Below are 22,484 nucleotides of genomic sequence, written 5' to 3'. Positions count from 1 at the left end.
GAAACCTTGTCTAAGATGCAATTGCACATAATTTGCTACCTCAGGAAGAGGAGTCCAGTTGGTGGAACAGGGGTTAATAATCTCAGATGGATCAAAAGTAAGCACCTTCGGGGGACTGGTCCCAGGTCGGATCCCTGATTCTGCCACCTTTCTCTACAGGTCAAATACCTTGAAAGGATCATCAAAAGAGGATGCCTGCAGTTGACAGTGGCTATACCCATGTTCATTCTGAATTGTCATAGACACTTTCTCAAAGGCCTCGGAATGCCATAGTTTAGCCTTCACCTTGCCTTTGGCTTTTCCCTCTGAATGCGAGGCTGATGCAGCAACAAGATCACCAGAGGCCGGAAGAGGAGGCAGCCAGTCTTGCTGACAGGTGAAACCCTTAAGATGGGAGGTCAGGGGGTCTAATGCTCTGGCCAAAGCCTTGTTAACCGACAATTGGACATTGGAATCTAGTGCCTCCACCAGGCTTTTTTCAAAGGAAGGAGGGAACTCCTGGTATTCCCCTTTGTACTCTTTATAGGGGTTTTACTGGGCCATTCTCAAGCATAGATGAACCCCCAATGAGATTATAAGTATATCTGCGTAGTTATAACCAGGGGGAGAGCAACCCCACCAGTTGCAGGAATTCAAGTTAAAGAGTGGAGGGAGGTGCCTGGAGCACTCTAGGCAGAGCCTATGCACAGTTTTACAACCCTGGGCACTCTCAGATGCCTCAGGGCATGGTGAGCAATGTATAGGCACAAGGAGGAAATATAGTCCCAGTTTTGGGGGAAAACGAGGACAAAAAACGGTGGAGCGCATCGTCAACACTGCCCCAAGCCTTCAAACCACAGATGAAACTCACGCAGTAAATTGGCGCATGCGCACATGTGCCAAACATCTAGCCGAGACTAGAAGGTGAGACGTGACCGACCCAAGATGGCAGCCGTGTCTCCACCCCCTCTCCTGCTCCACGAAGATAAAGTGGAGCGATCGCTTCCCTGGAGGCCAAAGCGCTCCAACCCGGAAAACAAGTATAGGTTAACCACAACAGCATTCGGTATGCGCATAGTGACGTGCTGATCGTAGTGAAAACAGAAAACACAAAGCACCTCAAACAAAGAAAAGGACATGCACTTAACTGGCTGCAGAGCAGCAAAGAAAGAGAACGTTTTGTGATGTCAGCGGGGTTTTACAGAGGACACTTTATGCTTGGTCATTTGACTATCTTGAAGTAATGGGAAATGTAGTGTTTAAATTTCTTTTGTTTTGATTGCTACTGAGTAAAATAAAGCATGGAAAGAGAAGCATATTCGGAGCATCCGGTCTCGACATAGAATTCAAATGCAATAGTTGTATTATTGTATGTTATTTTAAATAACAGGAATGCAGCCCAAGAGCACTGGAGCACTTCACATGAGCCCCGGATTTCATTATACAAGTTCAGATTCGTTTGATTTTTTATTATTATTTTTTAAAGGCACAGGGAGTTTAAGACATATGCCCGAAATTTGAGACCTTGCGGCGAGCCCGGGACTCGACCCTGGTTCCCCAGTTCCACATTCGGTAGGTCAGGAGGCGGAGCAAGATGACTCGCAGGCCCACCATGACCCCCTCGTGCTGCGCCCTGGTTCGCACCATTCGATAGCCCGGATGTTTCTCTGTAGGTGCCTGGGCCAATTATGGCACAGGAAGTGGACATCAGACAAACATTCTCTTTTCTCTCAGAGAGTCAGGGTAAACTTCCCCTTCATCTGCAAAGTGTTATCACAGGAGCAGGTGAGGGTCGCAAGTGGTTCACACCATCCTGTGTGTTCCGATTGTGTGATGAAATATGTTAATATGCGTACAGATGTCTTAAGAGTGTGACAACCTTTTACCTTTAGCACTGGATGGCAGCGCGTTGGACCTTGTAAGCCGATCTCTGCCCTCTGTCCACACTGACAGATTCCTTTTGAATGTCTCCAAGAAAAGAAGGCAGAAAATCCCAAATGAGATGTTCTCCTGTTTTTTTTTTTATTATACCATATGTCAAAATGAAGCAGTAAAGCACAATATTGTATAGCACAGTATAATATAATGGGACATAATATATTACAATACTCTACTAAGATATCAAAACTATAAGTAGCATAATAAAATAATAACAATACAAAAAATAATACCAGGCAGCGATAGAGTCATGTTTCACTCCAACGTGGCTAGAATTCGACCCCCTCCCCAACCGCCCAAGGCCCCTACACCCCTTCCCATCACTGAAGGTAGTATATCAGCTAGTGAACATGGGCCAAGTAATGTGACGATGTACCTGAAGGAAAAGGAGAAAGCGGGGGAATCTAAAAAACTTGAATAGGTATAGTGCCAAGCTAAGATCTTCTGGGTATATCATTAGAAGACGCAATTAAAGTGGATGTGTGCGGGTGGGGGTGGGTTTCTGGGAGGTGACAGGTAGAGAGAACCATCTTGGAGCATTGACCATCCGTTGAATCAATTCTCCACAGAAATATCGGGGTTCGCTAGTTACTGTTCAGCAAGCACCAGGGAACACCTGTGTGCAGTCAATGAGGGTGGAGACATCTTACTAATTATGCACCATAAAGGTACACACACCCCACCAGAAGTGTGTGGGTACATTAAGATGGTAGAGGTTGATGAGACACACTCAGATTGGTAAAGGAAACAGACATAACAGGTCAGATGCTTGTTGGTCTATCGAATGCAGGTGAGATTGGAGACGGGCAGGGAACAAGTCCTAAAAAAAGAAGGCGGGCTAACAAAGTTAGGTGGTATGCTGGTGACATCATGGCACATGACATCACACATGGAATCATAGACATTGGCATCACTGCCCATGATCTCTCAAGAACTAACCACACAAAGTGACATATGTTTAGCATGTCTATCATGAGTACATTTGAGCGCATTACAATATTTAACAAATTAGAAAATCTGGGCATCAACTTTTACATTTATTTTTTAAAACTCTGTCAAAAAGAAATTGGCAACAAGAAGAAATATGGCAGTAAATCTGTCCTGCTTAATTTTTTGCAAAGTCTGCATTTTAAAATATTTTATGGGGTTAAGGTACCTGCTGCAGAGATCTTTTTGTGGCAACTAAATCTCAGGGAATAATAATAATGGTAAATTTATTCTGAAGGTTAACATATTTGCTGGAGAGATCTGTGTTTAGTCTAGTTCCAGTTCTGAATCAAAGTAGCATATAGGATCAATCAATCAAGGAATTTGTAGAGCACACTACTCACCCAGGAGGGTCTCAAGGCACGGGGGGTGCTGCTACTGCTCGAACAGCCAAGTCTTGAGAAGTCTCCTGAAGTAAGGAGGTCCTTGGTCTGACGTAGGTGGGTGGGGAGAAGAGTTCCACATCTTGGTGGTGAGGTGCAAGAATGATCTGCCGCCAGCTGTAGTTCTGCGGATGTGTGGGACTGTTGGGAGGGCAAGGTCGGCGGAGCAGAGCAGTCGGGTCGGGGTGTAGATGAAGAGCAGTCTGTTGAGGTATTCTGGTCAGTGTAGTGCAGTCCCATGTGAGCGTGGGTGAGGAGTTTGACGGTGATTCTCTTGTTGACGGGGAGCCAGTGCAGGTCTCTCAGGTGACCTGTGATGTGGCAGTGGCAGGGGATGTCCAGGATGAGGCATGAGGAGGTGTTCTGGATGCGTTGCAGCATTTTCTGGAGTTTGGATGTGGTTCCTGCGTAGAGGGCATTGCCGTAGTCCAGTTTGCTGCTTACGAGGGCTTGGGTGACTGTTCTTCTGGTTTCTATGGGGATCCATTTGCAGATCTTTCGGAGAATGCGGAGGGTGTTGAAGCAGAAGGAGGAGATGGCGTTGACTTGCTGGGTCATGTATAGTGAGGAGTCCAGGATGAATCCTAGGTTGCGTGCGTGATCTGTGGGAGTCGGAGCAGATCCCAGTGTGGCAGGCCATCAGGAGTCATCCCATGCGGATGGGGTGGAGACAAAGATGAGGACCTCAGTCTTGTCAGAATTCAGTGCAAGACAGCTGTTTTTCATCCATTCGGCGATGGCCTTCATTCCTTCGTGGAGGTTGGTCTTGGCAGTGTCCTTGGTGAGGGAGAGGATCAGCTGGGTGTCATTGGCGTATGAGATGATGTTGAGGTTGTGAGATCGGGCGATGTTAGCGAGTTGAGCCATATAATGTTGAAGAGGGTCGGGCTGAGGGACGAACCCTGGGGTATGCCGCAGATGATTTTGGTGGCTTCAAAGCAGAATGGAGGGAATGGAGGGAATCTGAGTTCTGCCGGAGAGAAAGGAGGTGATCCAGTCCAGGGCTCTGTCGCGGATTCCTGCATTGCTGAGGCGTGTGCGTAGGATGTGGTGGCAGACGGTGATGGTGGTCCAGGAAAGCAGGAAGCTGGTGGGTGGTGAGTCTGTGGTGTCGGTGGTTGCGGGGGGGATCTGAGTGCTGAAGCTGTCATGGATGTCTTCAATCTTGTGGTGGAGGTAGGAGGCTAGGGAGTCGCAGTCTTGTCTTGTGTTGGTGGGAAGTCGTTGGAGCTGGGGTTGGAGAGTTCCTTCACGATATTGAAGAGCTCCTTGTGGCTGTGTCCATTGTTGTTGATGCTTTCTTTGAAGGCGGTTCTCTTGGCAATTCGGATGAGTTGATGGTGTCTGCGGATGGCGTTTTGAAGGCTGTGTGGTTGTCAAATGTTTAATTATAGCGCCACATTCTTTTGAGTCTTCGGCATGTCAGCTTAGATTCTTGAAGGTCGGCGGTGAACCAGAAGGCCTTTCCATCAGTACGTCTGTTGGAGGGATTTTTGACCGGGGCAAGAGTGTTGGCACAGGCGTCGATCCATTGCCTGAAGTTGCTGGCAGCTGTGTCGGCGGTGTTGATGGGTGGGTTCTGGGAGAGGGTAGTGATTAGTTGGTCTTCGTGACTTTGTTCCATCTGTTGCGGGTGATGGTGTGTTGTGGGTTTCTCGAAGGCGAAGTGGATGCAGAGGTGGTCTGTCCAGTGGAGTTCGGTGGTGTGGCTGAAGGAGACGTGTTTGCTGGCAGAGAAAATAGGGTCGAGTGTGTGTCCTCTCGAGTGGGTGGGTGTCATGACGAGCTGTTTGAGGCTGAGGTTGGAGAGGTTGTCGAGCAGGGAGGTGGTGTTGAAGTCATTGGTGTTTTCGAGGTGAAAGTTTAAGTCCCCGAGGAGTATGTAGTCAGTGGATGCGAGAGCGTGCATGCTTATGACGTCGGTGATGGAGTCGCTGAACTGCTGTTTGGGGCCGGGGGCCTGTGGATGAGGGTCCCTCGGAGGGTGGTGTTTGGGTCGGTGTGGATCTAGAAGTGCAGGTGTTTGGAGGTGCTGAGGGGGTCTTTGGTGCTGGTCGTGATCCTGAGGGTGTTCTTGTGGACGATGGCGACTCCTCCTCCTTGTTTGTTGGAGCGGTCTCTGTGGGTGATCTTGTAGCCGTCCGGGATGGCTATGGAGATGTCAGGCGCTGAGGAGGGGTTAATCCATTTCTCGGTCAGGAAGGCTATGCCTCAGGAAGCTGAGTCGAGTAGATTCCATAGTTCTACGGCGTGTTTGTGGACAGAGCGGGTTTTGAGAAGGATGCATCTGAGATGGATGTGTCCTGTCTTGGTGGGTGGGCTGTTGGCGTGGAGGCTGGTGAAGTTGCAGTTCCGGCAGGAAAAGGGTCCACGAGTGATCTGCTTTGAGGCTTGAAGGCAGTGGGGTGAGCGGCCGGTGTTGCAGGCATGGAGGGTGGCGTGATCGTAATGAAGAAGTGTGTGCCGGAGGTGGGGGGGGCGAGAGCCAAGGGTTCTGGCGCTGGGGGCAATCCAGGCGCAGGCAGGCTTGCCTTTTGCGTGCCAGCAGCCGCCATTAAGTAGGGAGGGAGGGAGGAGAAGACAGCTGGGAGGCGAGAACGGCGTGAAAAAAAGGGGGCGGGCAGCCGCAGCGGGAGAGCAGCAGGAGAGAGCGGAGGGGGACGGGGCAGCAGGGGCAACAGCGGTGGGGGAGAGAGAGAGGCGGGAGGGTGAGAGTGAGAGAGAGTGGAGGGAAAAGAAAAAGTGAAGAGAAAGTAAGGCAGAAGTAAAGCAAAAGTAAAGGCAAAAGTAAAGCAAGTCAAAAGGGCACAGAGGAGAGCGAACAGCAGAAGGGGCACGGGGGGCAGAAACGGAAGAGAGAGCAGACAGAGAGGAGCAGAGAAAAGGTGGAGAGAGGCAGCCTAGTAGGAAAGCAGAGCTCTCCCACTAGACACCAGGAGGGAGCCTCGAACTCCTGACAGGGGTCAGGAGTTCAGAGGAACGAGGGATGAGGACTCTACTTAGCAGGTGGAGCCACGGGAGGCAGAGCAGGATAAATATGTATCCTGCAAATATATTATGTATCATGTAGATAACTGATTTGTATTTTATGTAAATGTTAAGTGGGTTACTGCTTTTAACATAAAGATACTTTTGTTATTTGCAGTTCATAAATTGTGTGTCACAGTGAGCTATGAAGGACAAGTGACTCCTAACCCTTGCAACCCTCATTGTCTTATGTAACACATCCCGTACATTGGTTGACACACATATGATTTATGGTCAATTTATCATATGTAAGTGTGATGTAAAGTGCTCTGACACCCTACTATGGGATGAGAAGCACTATAGCGCTATAAAAGAAATAAACAAAATAGTGGTATTTAAATTGTTGTTTGTGTAAATACAGGGGCAGACCAACAGATCTGACATTTTTACAATGCATGCACATTTGTTATATACTGGAATGAACAAAGTCAAAAGCATGGTTTTCGTATGTACCAGTGGAGAGATAAGCTGTGTGCTTTTGTTTCCCCTCTATTGCATTTAGGTATGAGGTTCCTGATAGCTCCAAGCCCGGATATTCCAACAAAAGGAGTCCTGATGGCCCCTTAACTTCAGTCTCTGTAATAGACCCAGCTGAAATCTGCTAAGACCCCTGGCTGCCTGTATGTTGCTGCTCCGAACAAAAGCATACAACGTGCAAGTGCTGCTGAATGTGTCCCAGTGTCATAAAATTACATCCAGGCAGGTTTAGAATTTGTCTGTGGGGCCCAAACTGTTGGCAGGGTAGACGGCTCCACCCTGTGAAAAAAGTGGATAGATGCTGTCTACTCACGTGTACCCCAGACTCGTGCCCTGAACGGGACTTATATAGTGCTAACCTGGCCCAAAGGCATTAGAGCTCTTTATTTGAGAGAACGGATTTTACAAGACAGATTTTATATATTTTTTTAGACATGGGGAAGTTAAGTGATTTGATCAGAATCATAAGTTGAGGTTAGGTTCAAACATGGTCCCCCGTCTCCTCTCCTATGTAGCCAGCTTGAGAGGAGAAGTACATTCGAACATTTTGGAAGATGCTTGATTTCCACACATTCACTTCATACTGCAGGTCACAGATCTGAGGCTAATCCTTTGCAGGTCAATGCCAGAATCCAGACATGCCGCCCGAGGGAGTGGATGGTACAAACATAGGGATGTCAGGCTACTCCATTGAAAGGGAATTTACCATTTCCTCCATATATCAGATGTCCACTGCAACCAGCTCTAAATCAAGCCCATAAAGTTGGATAGTCTTTCCAAGTCCTCCAAGTTTTGCTTACCATAGAACCCTAAATCAGGTCCACGGTGTCCAATTTGCGGCCATTCAGCATCCAATCAGGGTAGAGAGGTATGATAACCATACATACCAGATGACCTTCTACTAGTAGCTGTAAGTGGCATGCTTTCATATGTCACCACAGACGTGAAAAGTAATGTCAAAAGCAGCTGCCCATCTGTGAATGACCAGGACCTGCAAAGCATCTTCCAGTGCCAACAGCATAACACCAAATGCTGGGGTGCTCCCGTTACCTTATGTCTCAGCACTAATAATATTAACATTATTAGTATTACTACTACCTTTATATTTATTAAGCGCATGTCTACCTAAATACTTTCGCGCTATGAACAAAATGAAACAAAAAAAACACGTAAATAAGAGACAAAAACACTGCATGGAGAGTCTGAATGTCTAGGGCAGGCCCTATAGATAGGATCTGTTTATAGGGCCAGGGCTGAAAGGGGAGCTCCCTGAAGGGTGTGGGGGCTACTGATGCCTGTTACAGCCCTGCTGTGTGCTCTGGGGCTTGCAAGCACAGGCAGAGATGCATGACTGATGAGAAGAGGTGCACCTGCTCATGAAACCACAAGCGAGCCCACATTGATCACTGATGACTCCTGATGTAGACACGCCGATTACTGACATGTTCCTTCTTTCAGTGACCACGAGTGGAAAGGCAGCTGTTTCTTCGCCAGTGTCTACAAAGTTGGTGCGGACTCTTGCCATTTTATCTTTTATCCTGCTGGTGCTTGTGGTCACTCTTTTAATTCTAGGTAAGTATATTCCGGAATATTATTTTGGTATTTCGATAGGCATTGTTTTCAAAGTATACTTCAAAAACATGGGTCCTCAGCTCTTCTTTGGGATGGGCTTCTCATGGCCACCTGGTGCTGTAATATTGAAAGTGCCCCGGGGGGCATCACTGGTGTGAGCAATAGTGTTTTGTGCTCCTGGAGTATTTGATATTTCAGAAGGATCCATACTGATTTGTGCTGCTCCTTCTGTAATACAGATCGCGTTGGCGCTACATGTGTGCAAGTGCAATCTCAAGGCGGCGATCCCTCACTTGTTTGGTATTTTGGTTCCAGGGAAATGAGGGAACCTATTGTCTTTGCATCAGTGCAATATTGCAGACATTGGGGCAGAGAATCCGTCAAGAGTCACACCTACTATGCGCCAGATAAAGGTGGTGCACAGTTAGCACAACCCTCTTCGGTCGCATTGGAAGAGGGTGACACGAATTTCCTAGAATCGCCATGTAGACCCAACAGCAAAGAGTCCATCAAGAGGTATACTTGGTATGAGCCACATAGAGGTGGTGCCCAGTCAGTGCAACCCTCAAGGTCTCCTGTGGGAAGGGGGTAACATGGATTACACAAGGATCCCTATGTAGGTGGTGCTCTCACACAAAGCACCTGCCTGCAGGAGGAGTTCTGCCTCCCGCCAAAGGCATGCTGGTTGTTGCCAGTATAGTGAAAGTCAGATAGGAGGCTTCAAACAGCTGGTCTTTTCTTCACTGATGAACTATTCACATTGAAGCCACAGTGGGACACTGTGCCGTATCTATAATGCAGTCTCTATTACTACATATGAGTAAAGTGGATTTCCCAGTGGCTGCTGTGTGGTCCTAGACATTTCACCTACAAATCAGTATTATCAAGTGTGTTCATCGAATAGGTTCTGTGGAAGCACACCAAGACTACAATTCCCAGAATGCCTTAGGTTATTGTACACAGGGCCAGACCTGGAAACATGCCAGTGAACAGATGGTATAGAGATGGCCACCGTACTGACGATCCCAGTGTTAACCTTAAATGTCATGTGAATGTTTTACCTTATGTGCCTTGAAGCACAAAGGGGTTAGCTAGATACTTTCAAGGGGTATAGTTTAAGGGTACTTCCTCTCTGCTGTAGCTTCTTTCCCATGTCATTTTGATGAAAAGGCTAGTTTCTCCATCAATAGGGCTTTAAATGAAAGCACTCCTTGGAAAGTTGTAGCAGCATTTGGGATAGTTGGACGAGGACTGCTTTGGTTCAGAACAGAAGACATTGCAATTAGCAGAAGCATTAATAGAGTGCCAGAATGTTTCTGAAAGATAACTGAAGGCTCAAACTCCCTTTGTCACCTTAGAAAAAGTTGGGAGCCATTTCGTAGGGGGCAGCTGTTCTAGATTTGAATTCATGAAATTGAAATATGCAAATTAAATTTAAAATGCCTCTTGCCCAATTGAATTTTGTGACTCTGTTGAAGTAATCCTTGATGTGTTCCAGCCATGAGGTGGTCCAGTCAGCTGCAGAGGAGGACAGCGGAAGTGATGCAATGCTCTGCCAATGCCACCCTTTTATCAGAAGAAGTCATGTATTTCTCCAAGCTGTGGGACACCTCCCAACAAAATCTTACCCAGTTGCTATCGGAGTATGCCGCGATGACCTCGCTGTACCAAAACCTGTCTGTATCCTTCCAAAACACCAACAATACTCTACAAGACCTGCTGGAGCAGCAGAGGCAAGCAGCTGAGCACCGGACACAAATGTGGTCATGGCTGCAAGGGAGAAACGTTTTCCAGTGTTCTAGAGAGGATGTGAGTGGCCATGCAGGTGAGCAGGTTTGTGCGAGTCTGATGCAGTGTTTGATCCTTGCAATAAAAGCAGATGTAAATAAACAAATTATTTTTTTGAAAAAACATAAATTAGCTTTATGTAAAGCACCACTTGAAAGTCGGAGTTTCTAACTATATATCCTTACATGTACATATGGGACTTTCTATAATGCAACTTTCTACCTCTATTATTTTCCATATAAATGTATACTTTTCCATGTAGGTACGTATATATTTATATTTACTACTTTACTCCTACTGTAGAAAACAAAACAAATAAAAAAAAACTCCTCAACTCTCTCCAACTCACTACTCTGCCTCATCCTATGCCTCTTTCAATATATCCTCTACCTCCACTGTCTGACTTATCCCAGACCTCATTGTACTAATATGATCTCCTTAACATTCTTTTCTAGGCTCTCCCCTCCTCTATCCCCCTTGCAACATCCACTTTGAGTAACTAAGGACCACGCACACACCAACCAGCAATCGAGCTGTCAATATACGAAATCAAATATTAAAGGCACTTGTTTTCTCTCCTTCCTGCCCTCTCTTTTTAGCCATCCGTTGTAAGTCGTGCCAGGAAGAATGGACATTCCAAAATCCTCACTGTTACTATTTTTCGGAAGAAAAACTGAGCTGGTGGAACAGCCGAGGAAGGTGTGCGTCTCATAAGTCCAAGCTAGTGTCGGTGAACAGCCGGGAAGAACAGGTGTGTTAACTTCTCTTTCTAGTTGGATCACAGCCCTAGAGCAGTGGATGTATATCATTATCATCTGACAAGGTCTGGATCTAGCCTTTCAAATATACGAGAGCAAAGGAAAGTCTGTTCTCCTCAAAGTCTTGCCTTCCGTTATCCAATGTGTTCTTTCTTCACCATGGGTTTCTCACTTTACCTAACTATGGAACATTTAATTACGAACCTAACTCTATGTTACATCAGGATGTTTGTTGTACTTATAAGGAACAGGGATGTGTTACATCAGTGTCCTATGTTTTAGGTCACTGATCAGTCTGTATGAGTGATGAAGTGTGAATGGAGTAGTATGTGGAATGCTGGCTGTGTGAGTCATTTGGGGTCTGGAGGCTAAACAAAGTTGTCCTTGCTCCTGTCGGGATGTCCTGTTTCCCTATTCATATCATATTTATTTTCCCACTTGGAGGGTACATGGAAACAACACAGTGAAGAAGTATCTCACATGAACTGGTGTGTCTTGCCTAATGACTGTTACCACGTTACAACACTCTTTCAAGTGAGGAAAGAGTGATAAGTCTGTGAGAGGCAGTGAACTTTTCAAGCCAAATCAACTGCAGGAAGCCACTTACAGATCTATCATCCACTTGCAGGTCTATCAGCCACTTGCAGGTCTATCAGCCACTTAGAGGTCTATCAGCAGGTTGCCCCCAAAAACAGAAAGGCTGTTGCAGTGACTAGCGTTAGGTGGATGCCAAAATGACACCAACTAGACTTTCAATACCAGTTGTGCGCAGTAGTATTATTTTTGCACTATGTTTCTGTGGAACGATGATGCCACATTACAACAAGTTATAGTTGTGCAGAACCCCACTTGGTATTTGCAGGTGAGGGTATGGAACTGGTAATAACATGCTTGATAATGCAATCTGCTTTCCAGTTACACTTTCAATCTGCTAACAATCTAATAAATAGGTGAACATTAAAGTTCAAGAAATTAGGATAAACATGTAATAATAGATCTGGTATTTCAGGTGTGTGGAGTATTACCCATTCTCTAGAACAGTAATTATCAGCTATTGGCGTGGTAAAATCACCTGGTATCAGTAATACCCATTTTAAGGGGGTAATAAGTAATGAAGTCCCTAGAGGGTACCAGTCCTGGTCTGAGACAGTAGTGGCACCACAAATGAAAGAGTTGAAAGCTACAAGGGGGAAGTGGGATCTTCCTGGAATATTATGAAAGTACATTATTGGGCAGCAAATGTGTTCTCCTTGCCGAAATCTGTAAATTTTTGCAAATGAGCTAAGTTGTTTTATAAGGCTCTAACAAACAGCCATATAAAACCTGTAAACAATGTTTGAATGTTGTAATCAGCAGGCCCAACTTATTTAAAAGTTATTGAGTAAAAATGTGTCACCTTCCTCTTAAAATCTATCTGGAGTAAAAGCTTAAAATAGGTAGGGTAATCTCTTCATGTGTGAATCAAAGCAAGATCACATGTTTCATTACAACCATTAAATAGAACACATAGGGGGTCCCTATGGCCCCGGTGGTAGGTGATAATGTGGCGGTATTACCGCCAACAGGCTGGCAGTACATACCGCCACATTATGACATTGGTGGGTTGGCTGCAGCCAACCTGCCAATTTACCATTCCTACAGCCATGGCAGTAGCGGGTGCCGGGCTGGAGATAAAAACTCTCCATCCCAGCGGCTGCTATTGTACCAGTGGCATTTTGAGACTTTCTACTGCAATGCCACAAAAACCATGGCGGTAGCCTTACTAGTGACAAGGAATTCCTTCCCTGTCACTGGTAGGAGGCTCACCCACCCCCCAAACACTCCCCAGACGCTCCCACCCCCCTTCCATCCACGCTCCCCCCTTCCTATCCTCCACCCCCATAAACGTGCACTCTTGCAGACAGGCACCACGCATACACACACTTACTCACACTGGCATACACGTATTCATTCACGTATGCATTCATTCATTCTCTCACACATCGATACACACATTCACACTGACATGCAGACACGCATTTGCATTTGTACACACATTCTCACACATGCATACACCCACGCAAACAACACTACACACACAGTCGCATTCATTTCCACACTCACAGCCATGCACACACCCCCCCCCCCACACACACACACACACAACACCCCACTCCCCTGTCGGAAGCCCAACTTACCTGCATCCAGGGGGTCTTCCGGCAGGGAACGGGACGGGGCGCTGCTCCCGCCAGCAGCGCCTGCCACCAGAACACCGCCAGGCTGTATCATGTGTCATGATATGGCTGGCAGCGGTCTACTGGCATGGCGGTGCTGGTGATAGCAGCGCCATCTTACCACCATCCAACAGCATGGCCATGTGGACATAATCTGGCGAACGGATGGTAGCCGCGGTGACGGTCTTTTGGCGACCGTCACCGCGGCGGTAGGCGGTTTTTACCGCCATTGTTATACTGAGGGCCAAAGTCACCAATTACAAGTTAACTGCGTTTAGGTGCTGATACAATGTGGCCTTCAATTACATTTTTGGATACTAATCCCACACTTAAATACAGCTAAATGAGTCAGTTCCAATAGCATGGAGAATAACTGCATTGATTCGATTTTTTCCAGGTGAAATTCAATACAGAATTCTCAATTCTGCTGCAGGATTAAAGCAAAGGGCGTCTACGAGATGAAGGGCGAGAAGTGATTTGGACATGTACCCAAGGAGGAAAAGAGTCTCAAGACTGGCCCCGGGGAGCAATCCTTGTTCCCCATGCCTTATAAGTGGGTACCCCAAAGGCTAGGGTCCGGGCCCTGCTGGTCTTGCAGCCCAAGGTTTTGGGAATTTACAAGATAGATTTTCCTGTTGGGAAAATTAATCCCAGGTGTTCCTGCACCCAGAATATCCAAGTGAATGAACTCTGTGTCAGGTATAAATGGTCAGGGCAGTTTTCTACCTTGAGATACAGCTTTGCCCAACTTGTAATCAGTACCATAGAATAATAGCACATATTTTTAATGGATTTGAAGATGGGGCAGCAAACTTTAAAAATACCTCAATAATTTGGCAACACTTTGTCAATTTGTAGCTCTATAGAGATGATCTTTGTTCATGTTTCGACAGTGAAAGTTAATAAAAGCAAGAATAATTCCAATTGATTGGAACACTTTAGGTCACCACACAATGCACCAGTCTCAATCTCTTAAATTCTGCTCCCAAACTTCCTATTTCAATGGTTACATTGAGTCCAGCTGACTCAATACAATTAGTAGGAATATAAATGAGATACAGTCAAAATGTTTAGGTAGTATATAATGTTGGTGTGACTAGTCAAACTAGGTTAATGATTTATATTTACTAAGAAAATTTATAGTGACAGTCAGGTGTCACAAAGAAATTTAGGCAGAATATTTTTGTTAGCTAGTTATGACATTATGCCACCCTACTGCTAGCCTTCTTATTGTATTGTATTGTTGTTGCATTTAAACACACTGCCTGTCCGTCATGCACACTACGGCAAAAGTATAGAGGTGGCTGGGTGCCTCGATTCCCTCTAAAGTTTCTGTCTATCACAGATATTCTTTGGAAAATAATAGACATGTATCCGTTCCATCCTCTAGAACCTTCCAGGAAGGGTTAAAAATGTGTCTTAGTTTAAGTGGACTAACTTGGAAATTACCAAAGTGACATTCCTGTGTCAATTATGAATGCTATGATAAAAAAAAGAAAAATGTGGTTTAAAAAATAGATCTTGATTAATCAAACTATGACCTTCACCTCAAAGATCATTGGATTTGACTTTGGATCTGAAGAACCATTCCAAAATGGATTATGTAGGTATACACAACAACTGCTAAGGATAAAAAACCTAAACAACAGTTTATCATCTCTAAATGGTTGGCCTGGAGGAAGCTTTTAGTCACATCCTGAAAGGCTTCTTAGTGACCTTGGTAGCAAAGGGGAGAAAGCACTGAAGCAGCTCCCTCCTTGGTTCCCTTAATCACCTACTGGTTTTACTCATCATGACCTGGTACAAGGACAACAACCCCAGGATGCACTAACCTCCCAAAAAGTACTGCAGGATACATACATGGAGGACAAACCATGAGCTCACAAGACTCTGTTTCCTGTAACACTGTAGCCTTTAAGCTCTGGCTTGATATAATGAAGAAGAGGTCAAGGCTAAAAATCATTGAACTCTGCTCTGACTAGGTCTTACAAATACCTCCTGAGAAGCATGAAACCTTTAGACCCGGAGCTCCATGTACAGAATTCAGACTTGAAAAACACCTAATGAACTGTTAACTTGGTGACACCTACCACCATTCTAATTTACTACTCCACTGCACCTTCCACCATCTAAACATGCTTGGTAGTGGTCTTAGCGGGAAATAAACCAGATATAAAAATATATACATACATTTAGATGAAGGAAAGCTAATTCTAGAAGAGAATCTAAATTATTGTCCCTTCCATTAGAGACATGGAAATTAGACTTTTGTACAGGTGTCTTCTAGGTCTTGGGCTACCAGAATCAGAAAAAATAGCCTTCAATTAACTTGTCCCGTACATTTTTGATCATTGGAAGAACAGAATATGCACAAATGTGTTTGGTTTGGCAACTTCTGAGAAAGGTGTGCATAGTGAACTGTATTCATATCATGGGTAACAAACTGGCACAGAAAATATAAAAAAGTAAGGAATTATATATAATGAGGTAGGTCACTGAAAAACGTTTTCTAAAATGGGCACAAGACCCCTACTCACTAACCTGGGTGGCCTGCTTAATTGTTAGGCTGCTTCTCCTTCACCTCTCATCATGCTGAACGATAAAGGTACCCTAAAGTAAGAGCTCGTAGCAGAGATCATTTTAAGAAGTAGATAAATGGGACTCTTTTCTCAATAAATGCCTTCAGGTTAACTGGAAAGTGCATTTCTGTTGTCTGGAGCAACATTAAAAACAAAAGGGTGGACATTAAAATGTGGATTATAATGGTCACTTAGTCCCTTCAGCCATTACGTTGATAGGTACTAGTGTGGAGAGAATACTGTGCCTTTTCCCTGTCTCCCTCTTGGTGTGTATAGGTGCCTAATAAACTGTCAAGAAGATTGCTTCTGCTAGGACTTGATGGTTCTGGAGCCAACATGGGAGAATATGGAGTCTGCCAAAGAAGTGATCTGATGCCACATTGACCACTAGAGGTCCAGTTCTCTATTGGGAAGAGCGGAATCTACTGAATGTTGGTTGAGAACTGAGATCTCAATACCTTGTGTCGTCGTAACACAAGATAGGGGCCCAGTTCCCCCAGGTTGGGGAGGCTTCAGTGCCACCCAGAGTTTATGCAACCGAGAGATTATGGTCCTCATCTCAATCACAAATTACCCGTATTTGCTACAAGCCACTCCATAAAATCATCACCATAATCCCCCTCTTCATACACTGGATGCACCACATAATCATACAGATCCTTCAAGGGATACTGTATATCTCTTCTAGACGTGGCCATTAATACAGTGGTCATGTATTGAAAAAGACAAAATCCAAAGTGATAAAACGATGATCCCCTTAGATCATCTTTTTGTCACTTTCTGGATAGGCACAGTATAAATCGCATAAATAAACAGACAGATAAATAATCTTCTTACTGTGGTGCAAGTTAATAGTTAATCGCTGGAAAGACATTGTGTATTTAATATTAGAAATAATGGCATTTCATGTGCATCATTCTTCCCCTTTTTCATAAAGTGTCATATTAACAATAAAGTTGATCGTGAATGTCTGGTGGGTGCATTGCTCTTGCTGTACTCGATGATTCTTTTCCTATTTCTAGTATTGTATTGAAACTAGAATAAACATTGGACTCTGTGTTGTATTGGCCTCTTGTAGGATAGAAAATGGTAAGTGTGTATTCTCTTCGGATAATTGTCTTTTGGTCAGTTTTATTAATAGTAACGGAGGACGTGAAAGCAAACTTGTTTATTTGCATTCATTCATGAACTCTTTTCTTGGATTCAGTGTTTTCTTATAAATGTGGAGGTGAATGCACACTAACAAAGAATTCATTTTATATTCAGATTTTTATCAACAGCAGGTTACAAAATCCACATGATAAATTTTGGATTGGATATTCAGACTCTCAAAAGGAAGGCCAGTGGCACTGGGAGGACGGTTCTTCCGGCTCCCTAGGGTGAGTTATTCCTTCTATATTTAATCGCACTTTGGTAATAGCTGATGTCAAGCCTGGAAGAAATTGGATTGATGGTTGATGGGTGGTGACACCCTATTCATGCAGTAAACACAATCCTTGTCAGGGTGTAGTCACAAAGCAAACCCCAAATTAACCTCCTCTGAGCCCTCTGGTAGTTTGGCTCAGAGCAGTCAGGCTTAACTTAGAGGTAATGTGTAGAGTATTTATGCAGCAGTTCACACAGTAATAAAGTGAAACACAGCACAAGAAAAATTCCACACTAATTTAGAACAATAAAGTTAAATGTAATAAATAATTTAAGACCAAATCAACAAACATCCAACCAGTAGTACCAGAGATATGCAATTTTCAAGATTTAAGTGAAATTAGTGCCAAAAAACACAAAGCTGCAACTGTAGATATCTGATCGCTCTAGATCGGGACAAAGTCACAAGTTCAGGCTGACTGCTATGAAGGGCAGGCTGGCTACAGTGACCAAGTTAGGCCCGCTGAAAAAGTACCTTAAATTCAAGTTACCAAGCGATGCAGACTCTTGCGTTGTGGATGTCTCACGCAGAAGAAGCGATGCAAGGTCCTTCTGTGGAGATGCATCACACAGAGGCAGTTCTGGGAAGCTGCGGGGCTTCTGATGCTGAGTCTTACATCGTCATCGAGGATGCCATAGAGGAGGGACTTGCAAAGTGAAGACCTGCATCAAGGATGCGTTGAATAGTAGCGGGTCCGGGGAGACTGTAGGCTGTAATGTGAGGTTTAATGTCAGGGATTGTCAGGAAAACTATTGCCAGCGTTGTTAAGTTCTTTCCTCAGCTAAAGCGATTCCCCTTTTCCTTGTCCCCACATTGGTTGCAGCGGTGTCCTCACTCCCTGTGGCTCTTGCGGAGTCTGTTCTTAGAACTAGCCTCTTCAGGTTTAACTACCACTCAAGATGGTGGCCGCAGATCCTTGTGAGGTCAGCGCTCTAGTGTTTCTACTTTAGTCTTGTGCTGTAGCCTGCCTCCAGCTGTTCCTCTTAGGGAGCCGTGCACTTCAACTGTCATCCTGAGGAGAATGAGCAGTGTTCCTGAGGCTCTTCGTTTAATAGAGAATTCTTCCAGTTTAGAGGAAATTAATTATTTTTCTTGTTACGGTGTGCACACCAGCTAGTTTTTCCCTTCTGGAGAAGCTGAATTTCTTCCTTCTTCCAACAACTGGCTTTCAGCTTCTGAGGAGAACTTGTTTGGGCTTAACAGAACTTCAAGCAACTGCAGTAACAAATCATTTTGTATGATTTCCAGACTTGCCAACATATATATATATATACATATACATTCAAAAACTCTTCGCCTTGCAGACTTGCCAGTCTTAGAGACAAACCTCAGTGCTCAGACTAATTCTTAGAGACTGTGATTGAGAAAACAGAACCTTGAGAAGGAGTTTTCGTTTCCTGTAAAATACATTAGTAGATTGTATATTTGTGAACTTTTCAACTGTTCTCCAGAGAACCTTAGATACATCTGACTCCTGGAGAAAAAAAGATATTAAGTAAACATAGTTCTGTTTCTCAAAAGATCCAGGTTAGAAGAACAATAGAATTGGGTGAATGTGAATGGTTGAACAGTTGAATGTGCAATAGGAATGTAATTATCTATGCTCTCATCACCTGACTGCAGGTCCTTCCTTTAAAGAAATCCCAAAAAGAAGAAAGGTGCAGGTTACAGAAGCACTGTTCACAGTCCACTGTTCGGGTGGAACAAATAAATGGACTTTCTTTATGCTTGGAGTGTATGGTGACATTCTAAATTCTTCCTTCTTGGCTAATCGTTTTCTCTCTCACATAGTGTAAATAAATCTGTGTTCTTCTGTATAGTCCTACGCTGGGTAGTTTATGTTTCTCATCAGTGTATTGCAAATGGTACTGCACACAATACGGGCTGTCTTTTATCACTATACTACAGGTTCTGTGTTCATTTTAAGGTGAAGTGTTGGCCTGCTCACTCCAGCGTCTGTGTGAGACGCATGTTCATCAACAATCATCCACATGTCTGAGGTGTGCGGGCGAGGATGGAAGTACATATGCCTTATGCAGCCCTACGACAGAGCGTTTCTACTCAACCCGATCTACACTCCCCTACACCACACTTAGCTACTGACTGCTGAGAGAACAGTGAGCAAGAAAGTCATGCTTCCTTCTCAGGTTCTCATAAAACGACAAGAATTCCACTCTAGGGATAATGTAGTCATTGGGTGCTAATTTGTTGTATACTCCATCTTCCTGCACATCAGAGAATAAGAAAATTCAAAGGGACAATGAAGGTGAAATCTAAGCAAGTTGGCTATTATTACATAATAAATTACCCTTTTCTATACTCTGAATCGATAATGTGTCACTAGTATACATTGTATTGTTTATTTTTTTCACCATAAAGATGTCTCAGGGAAATCAGCACTCAGCACATCTTTGTGATATGAAGATCAGGATTTAAATTCATTTTAGAGCAACTCTTTAATCTTTCCAAACTAAGCAAACTGAATACAATTAAATTGGGCAACATAAATATCTCTCCTTTTAAACTCTTAGAAACATCTAAGCTGTGATAGTAAGTGATATTTAAAAAATAGGTGATTACTATTTTGTGAAAAACTTTTAGTGTTTTTAACTTAAATATGATACATTTTATTTTTGCGCTGCAGATTGCTAATTATTGATACCATAAGGCCTGTTTCATTGTTGGTGCGTGATTTAGAACTCTGTGGGCGGGTTACTTCGTCACAACAGTGACAGATATCCCGCCCACCGAAATCTAAATTCCATTGGATATAATGTGATTTACATTTTGGCGAATGGGATATTTGTCTCCGTTGTGACGGAGTAACCCGTCAGCAGAGTTCTAAATCAGGCCCTTAATCAATTGCTGTCCATAACAGTAACACATGCAAGACATTCTTATTAATGAATAATGATATTAAACTTATTTTTATTGTCCCATTTGTTTTCTAAACAGGTTCTGGAATCGGTACCAGCCAGATAACTATAATGATGCAGAAGACTGTGTCACAACAGTGCAGTATGGAAGTCCTTACTCATGGAATGATGATCAATGTTGGAAAGGATTCAGATACATATGTGAAAAGGATGCAGACCAGGTGCTCTTCAATAGCACCAGTATATTCTCCTAAACATCTGCGACTAGTAATTCACTCTCTCTGTCACAGGCTTGACTAAGTCTCTCTTTCGGTGTCTGGAATCTGCCTTCTCGATTATTCATAGAAACACCTACCTTCAAGTCATATGTTTCTATGTGACATCATCAGTGCAGCAGCCAATCAGTCTAAAGGTCTCTAGCAAGGAGTATGGAAAAACCTACAATTATCCCGCTGTAGAGTCCATCCACACTGGAATCCATTATGGTTGAACTACGAGTAAGAGGATGTATTGAATGACTTCGACAAGAGAAAGTTTGGACCCTAATAAGAATTTCAATTCAGAGTCATTACTTCTAACGAGAAATTTAGTGGATGCAATGTGTGGCAAAAGATGGAACAGCATCTGAAGGACCCGGGTTGGAGCCTGCATAGTGTGAAGATCAGCTGATGTTGTTGATGTAATAATCTATGTCCCGCTTTGTAAAACATTTCTATAAATTGAATCTTGCCATACTTCCTGTTCGTTGTCTGTGGAACCAGAAAACCTTCCAGAAGACAAATGTGTTGATCGTTTATGCTTCGTGCATTCCCGACCATCCCAGATCTGTCAAGATCCTCCATTTATGCACTTCTGAAAGGATGAAAGCCCACCTCTTTGAGTGGTCCCAAATCCATGTGCAACTCTCATGGACACAGACACAAAACATTAAATCAGATATTGGATTTAGTTCATACAATTGGCACTGGGCCTTCTCTTCCTGTTGTTGGTCTAGGGCCTGGCACATAGATGTGTGGGCTGGTGCCTAACATATGGAGCCACATGTGTGCATGTAGAATCTTGAGTTTAATACTGAAACTGACGAAGATCCAGGAAATGTACTTCAAAAAAGACTATTACAGGAGTTGTGCTTGGCTCATTGGCTCCTGGTAGTTGTAGTGTTCTAGATTAGAAACCCTCAACAGTGTTAGTTGCAGAATGTGTTAAATACTCATGTTTAGATTGCCAATTCACTGTGCAGAGCTGGATACAGGCCTTTGCCAGGCCGTGGCTACGGGAGGGGCCCAGCCACTCTATATTTGTGTGTGCCCCCCTAAACCACAGGCCTCGGTGTAGCTTGTACTGTTATTCTCTTAAACGGTGCTCAGGTGCACGCTTTCCTGTATGTGGTAGGGGCCGCAATGTATATAAACTACTAGATGGGCAGACTCAAGGGCCTTGCTGTCTCTTAAAAAAACGGAAATAGAAACTGTTTATAAAAAGTCAGTCGAACGGAAATGATGCAGGGCGGGTCAAGTAGTGAGCTTGCACTGCGAAAAGAGATCCGCACCGGGTCTGCCCTCCGCCCACATTCCGATAGCGCTTTCCCTGGAGCACCCTCTATTCAAGCATCTGCACAGCGCCTCGACCCGCTCCCACTGCTCAGCCTGCACTCAGGTTCGGAACCCAGGGCACCCTGCCCGAGCTGGCAGAGTGTAATGATAGTCGTTACTCCAGTGAAAAGTTATTAATAATATAAGTTTATTTTGTAAAGCGGATGCAGCAACGGAAACGATCCCTCACCCACCTCCGTCTTTTTCCCTGTCTCCAACCGTCCCTCTCTGGAATGTAGAATTCTCGACATACGCGCGTATGTCGAGAATTCTACAACACAACATATCCACCCCCTTTACAAACAATAGATGACATGCCACCCCCTTTACAAACAATGGATGACATGCACAAATTTCATATAACTTAAAACTATGTACAAGATAACTACAACAATAGTATAACTTAAAGTCAACTTCACTCAACATAATCTTGTAAATATCTTGGGGGTTTACGAGGTCTTAACCCCACTCTTTTGGTTTGGACATTCCCTTTATTCATATCTGTAAGTGGTTCCATCTCTGTCTCTTGTTGACATTCATTTTGCAAACAGTCTCTCTCCTGTACATCCACTCTTCCTTTATCTAATATATCTTCATCACTCATAAGCAAAGAAACACTGTTCTCATCTGAAACCCATCTTTCAGAGCCCATCTTCCTCTTTTCATTTCCATCACTTCTGCAATACAGTGCTACTTTCCTCTTACTCCACCGTTCACCATTTTCCAAAACAACATGAAATTCACATACATCTTTAACTAAGTAGGGTCCCCGAAATTTCATGCAGCTATTTCCAGTATTCACCGCTCTAATTTTCACCAAATTTCACCAAATCTCGTCAAAGATCGTGATGTCCCTGCACTCTTTTGGATTGAATCTCTTTCCTCTAAA

The 22,484-nt window shown here is 44.1% G+C and overlaps 1 protein-coding gene across 1 annotated transcript in view; it reads left to right on the top strand.

Moving 5' to 3' along the window:
* LOC138268075 (CD209 antigen-like protein B) overlaps positions 1–21,428 on the top strand; it is a 30,062-nt gene extending 8,634 nt beyond the window's left edge. Inside the window, exons 2-6 of the mRNA XM_069217435.1 lie at positions 8,250–8,363; positions 9,862–10,188; positions 10,751–10,902; positions 16,968–17,080; positions 20,083–21,428. Of these exons, the coding sequence (XP_069073536.1) occupies positions 8,250–8,363; positions 9,862–10,188; positions 10,751–10,902; positions 16,968–17,080; positions 20,083–20,257 (881 nt within the window). The 3' untranslated portion in view covers positions 20,258–21,428. The remainder of the gene's footprint in view (positions 1–8,249; positions 8,364–9,861; positions 10,189–10,750; positions 10,903–16,967; positions 17,081–20,082) is intronic.
* The last annotated feature ends 1,056 nt before the right edge of the window (positions 21,429–22,484 follow it).

This window comes from Pleurodeles waltl, chromosome 12 (assembly GCF_031143425.1).
Source record: "Pleurodeles waltl isolate 20211129_DDA chromosome 12, aPleWal1.hap1.20221129, whole genome shotgun sequence".
NCBI lineage: Eukaryota > Metazoa > Chordata > Amphibia > Caudata > Salamandridae > Pleurodeles > Pleurodeles waltl.
The sequence above is the reverse complement of the archived record's forward strand: the minus strand, read 5'-3'. Positions and strand labels throughout refer to the sequence as shown.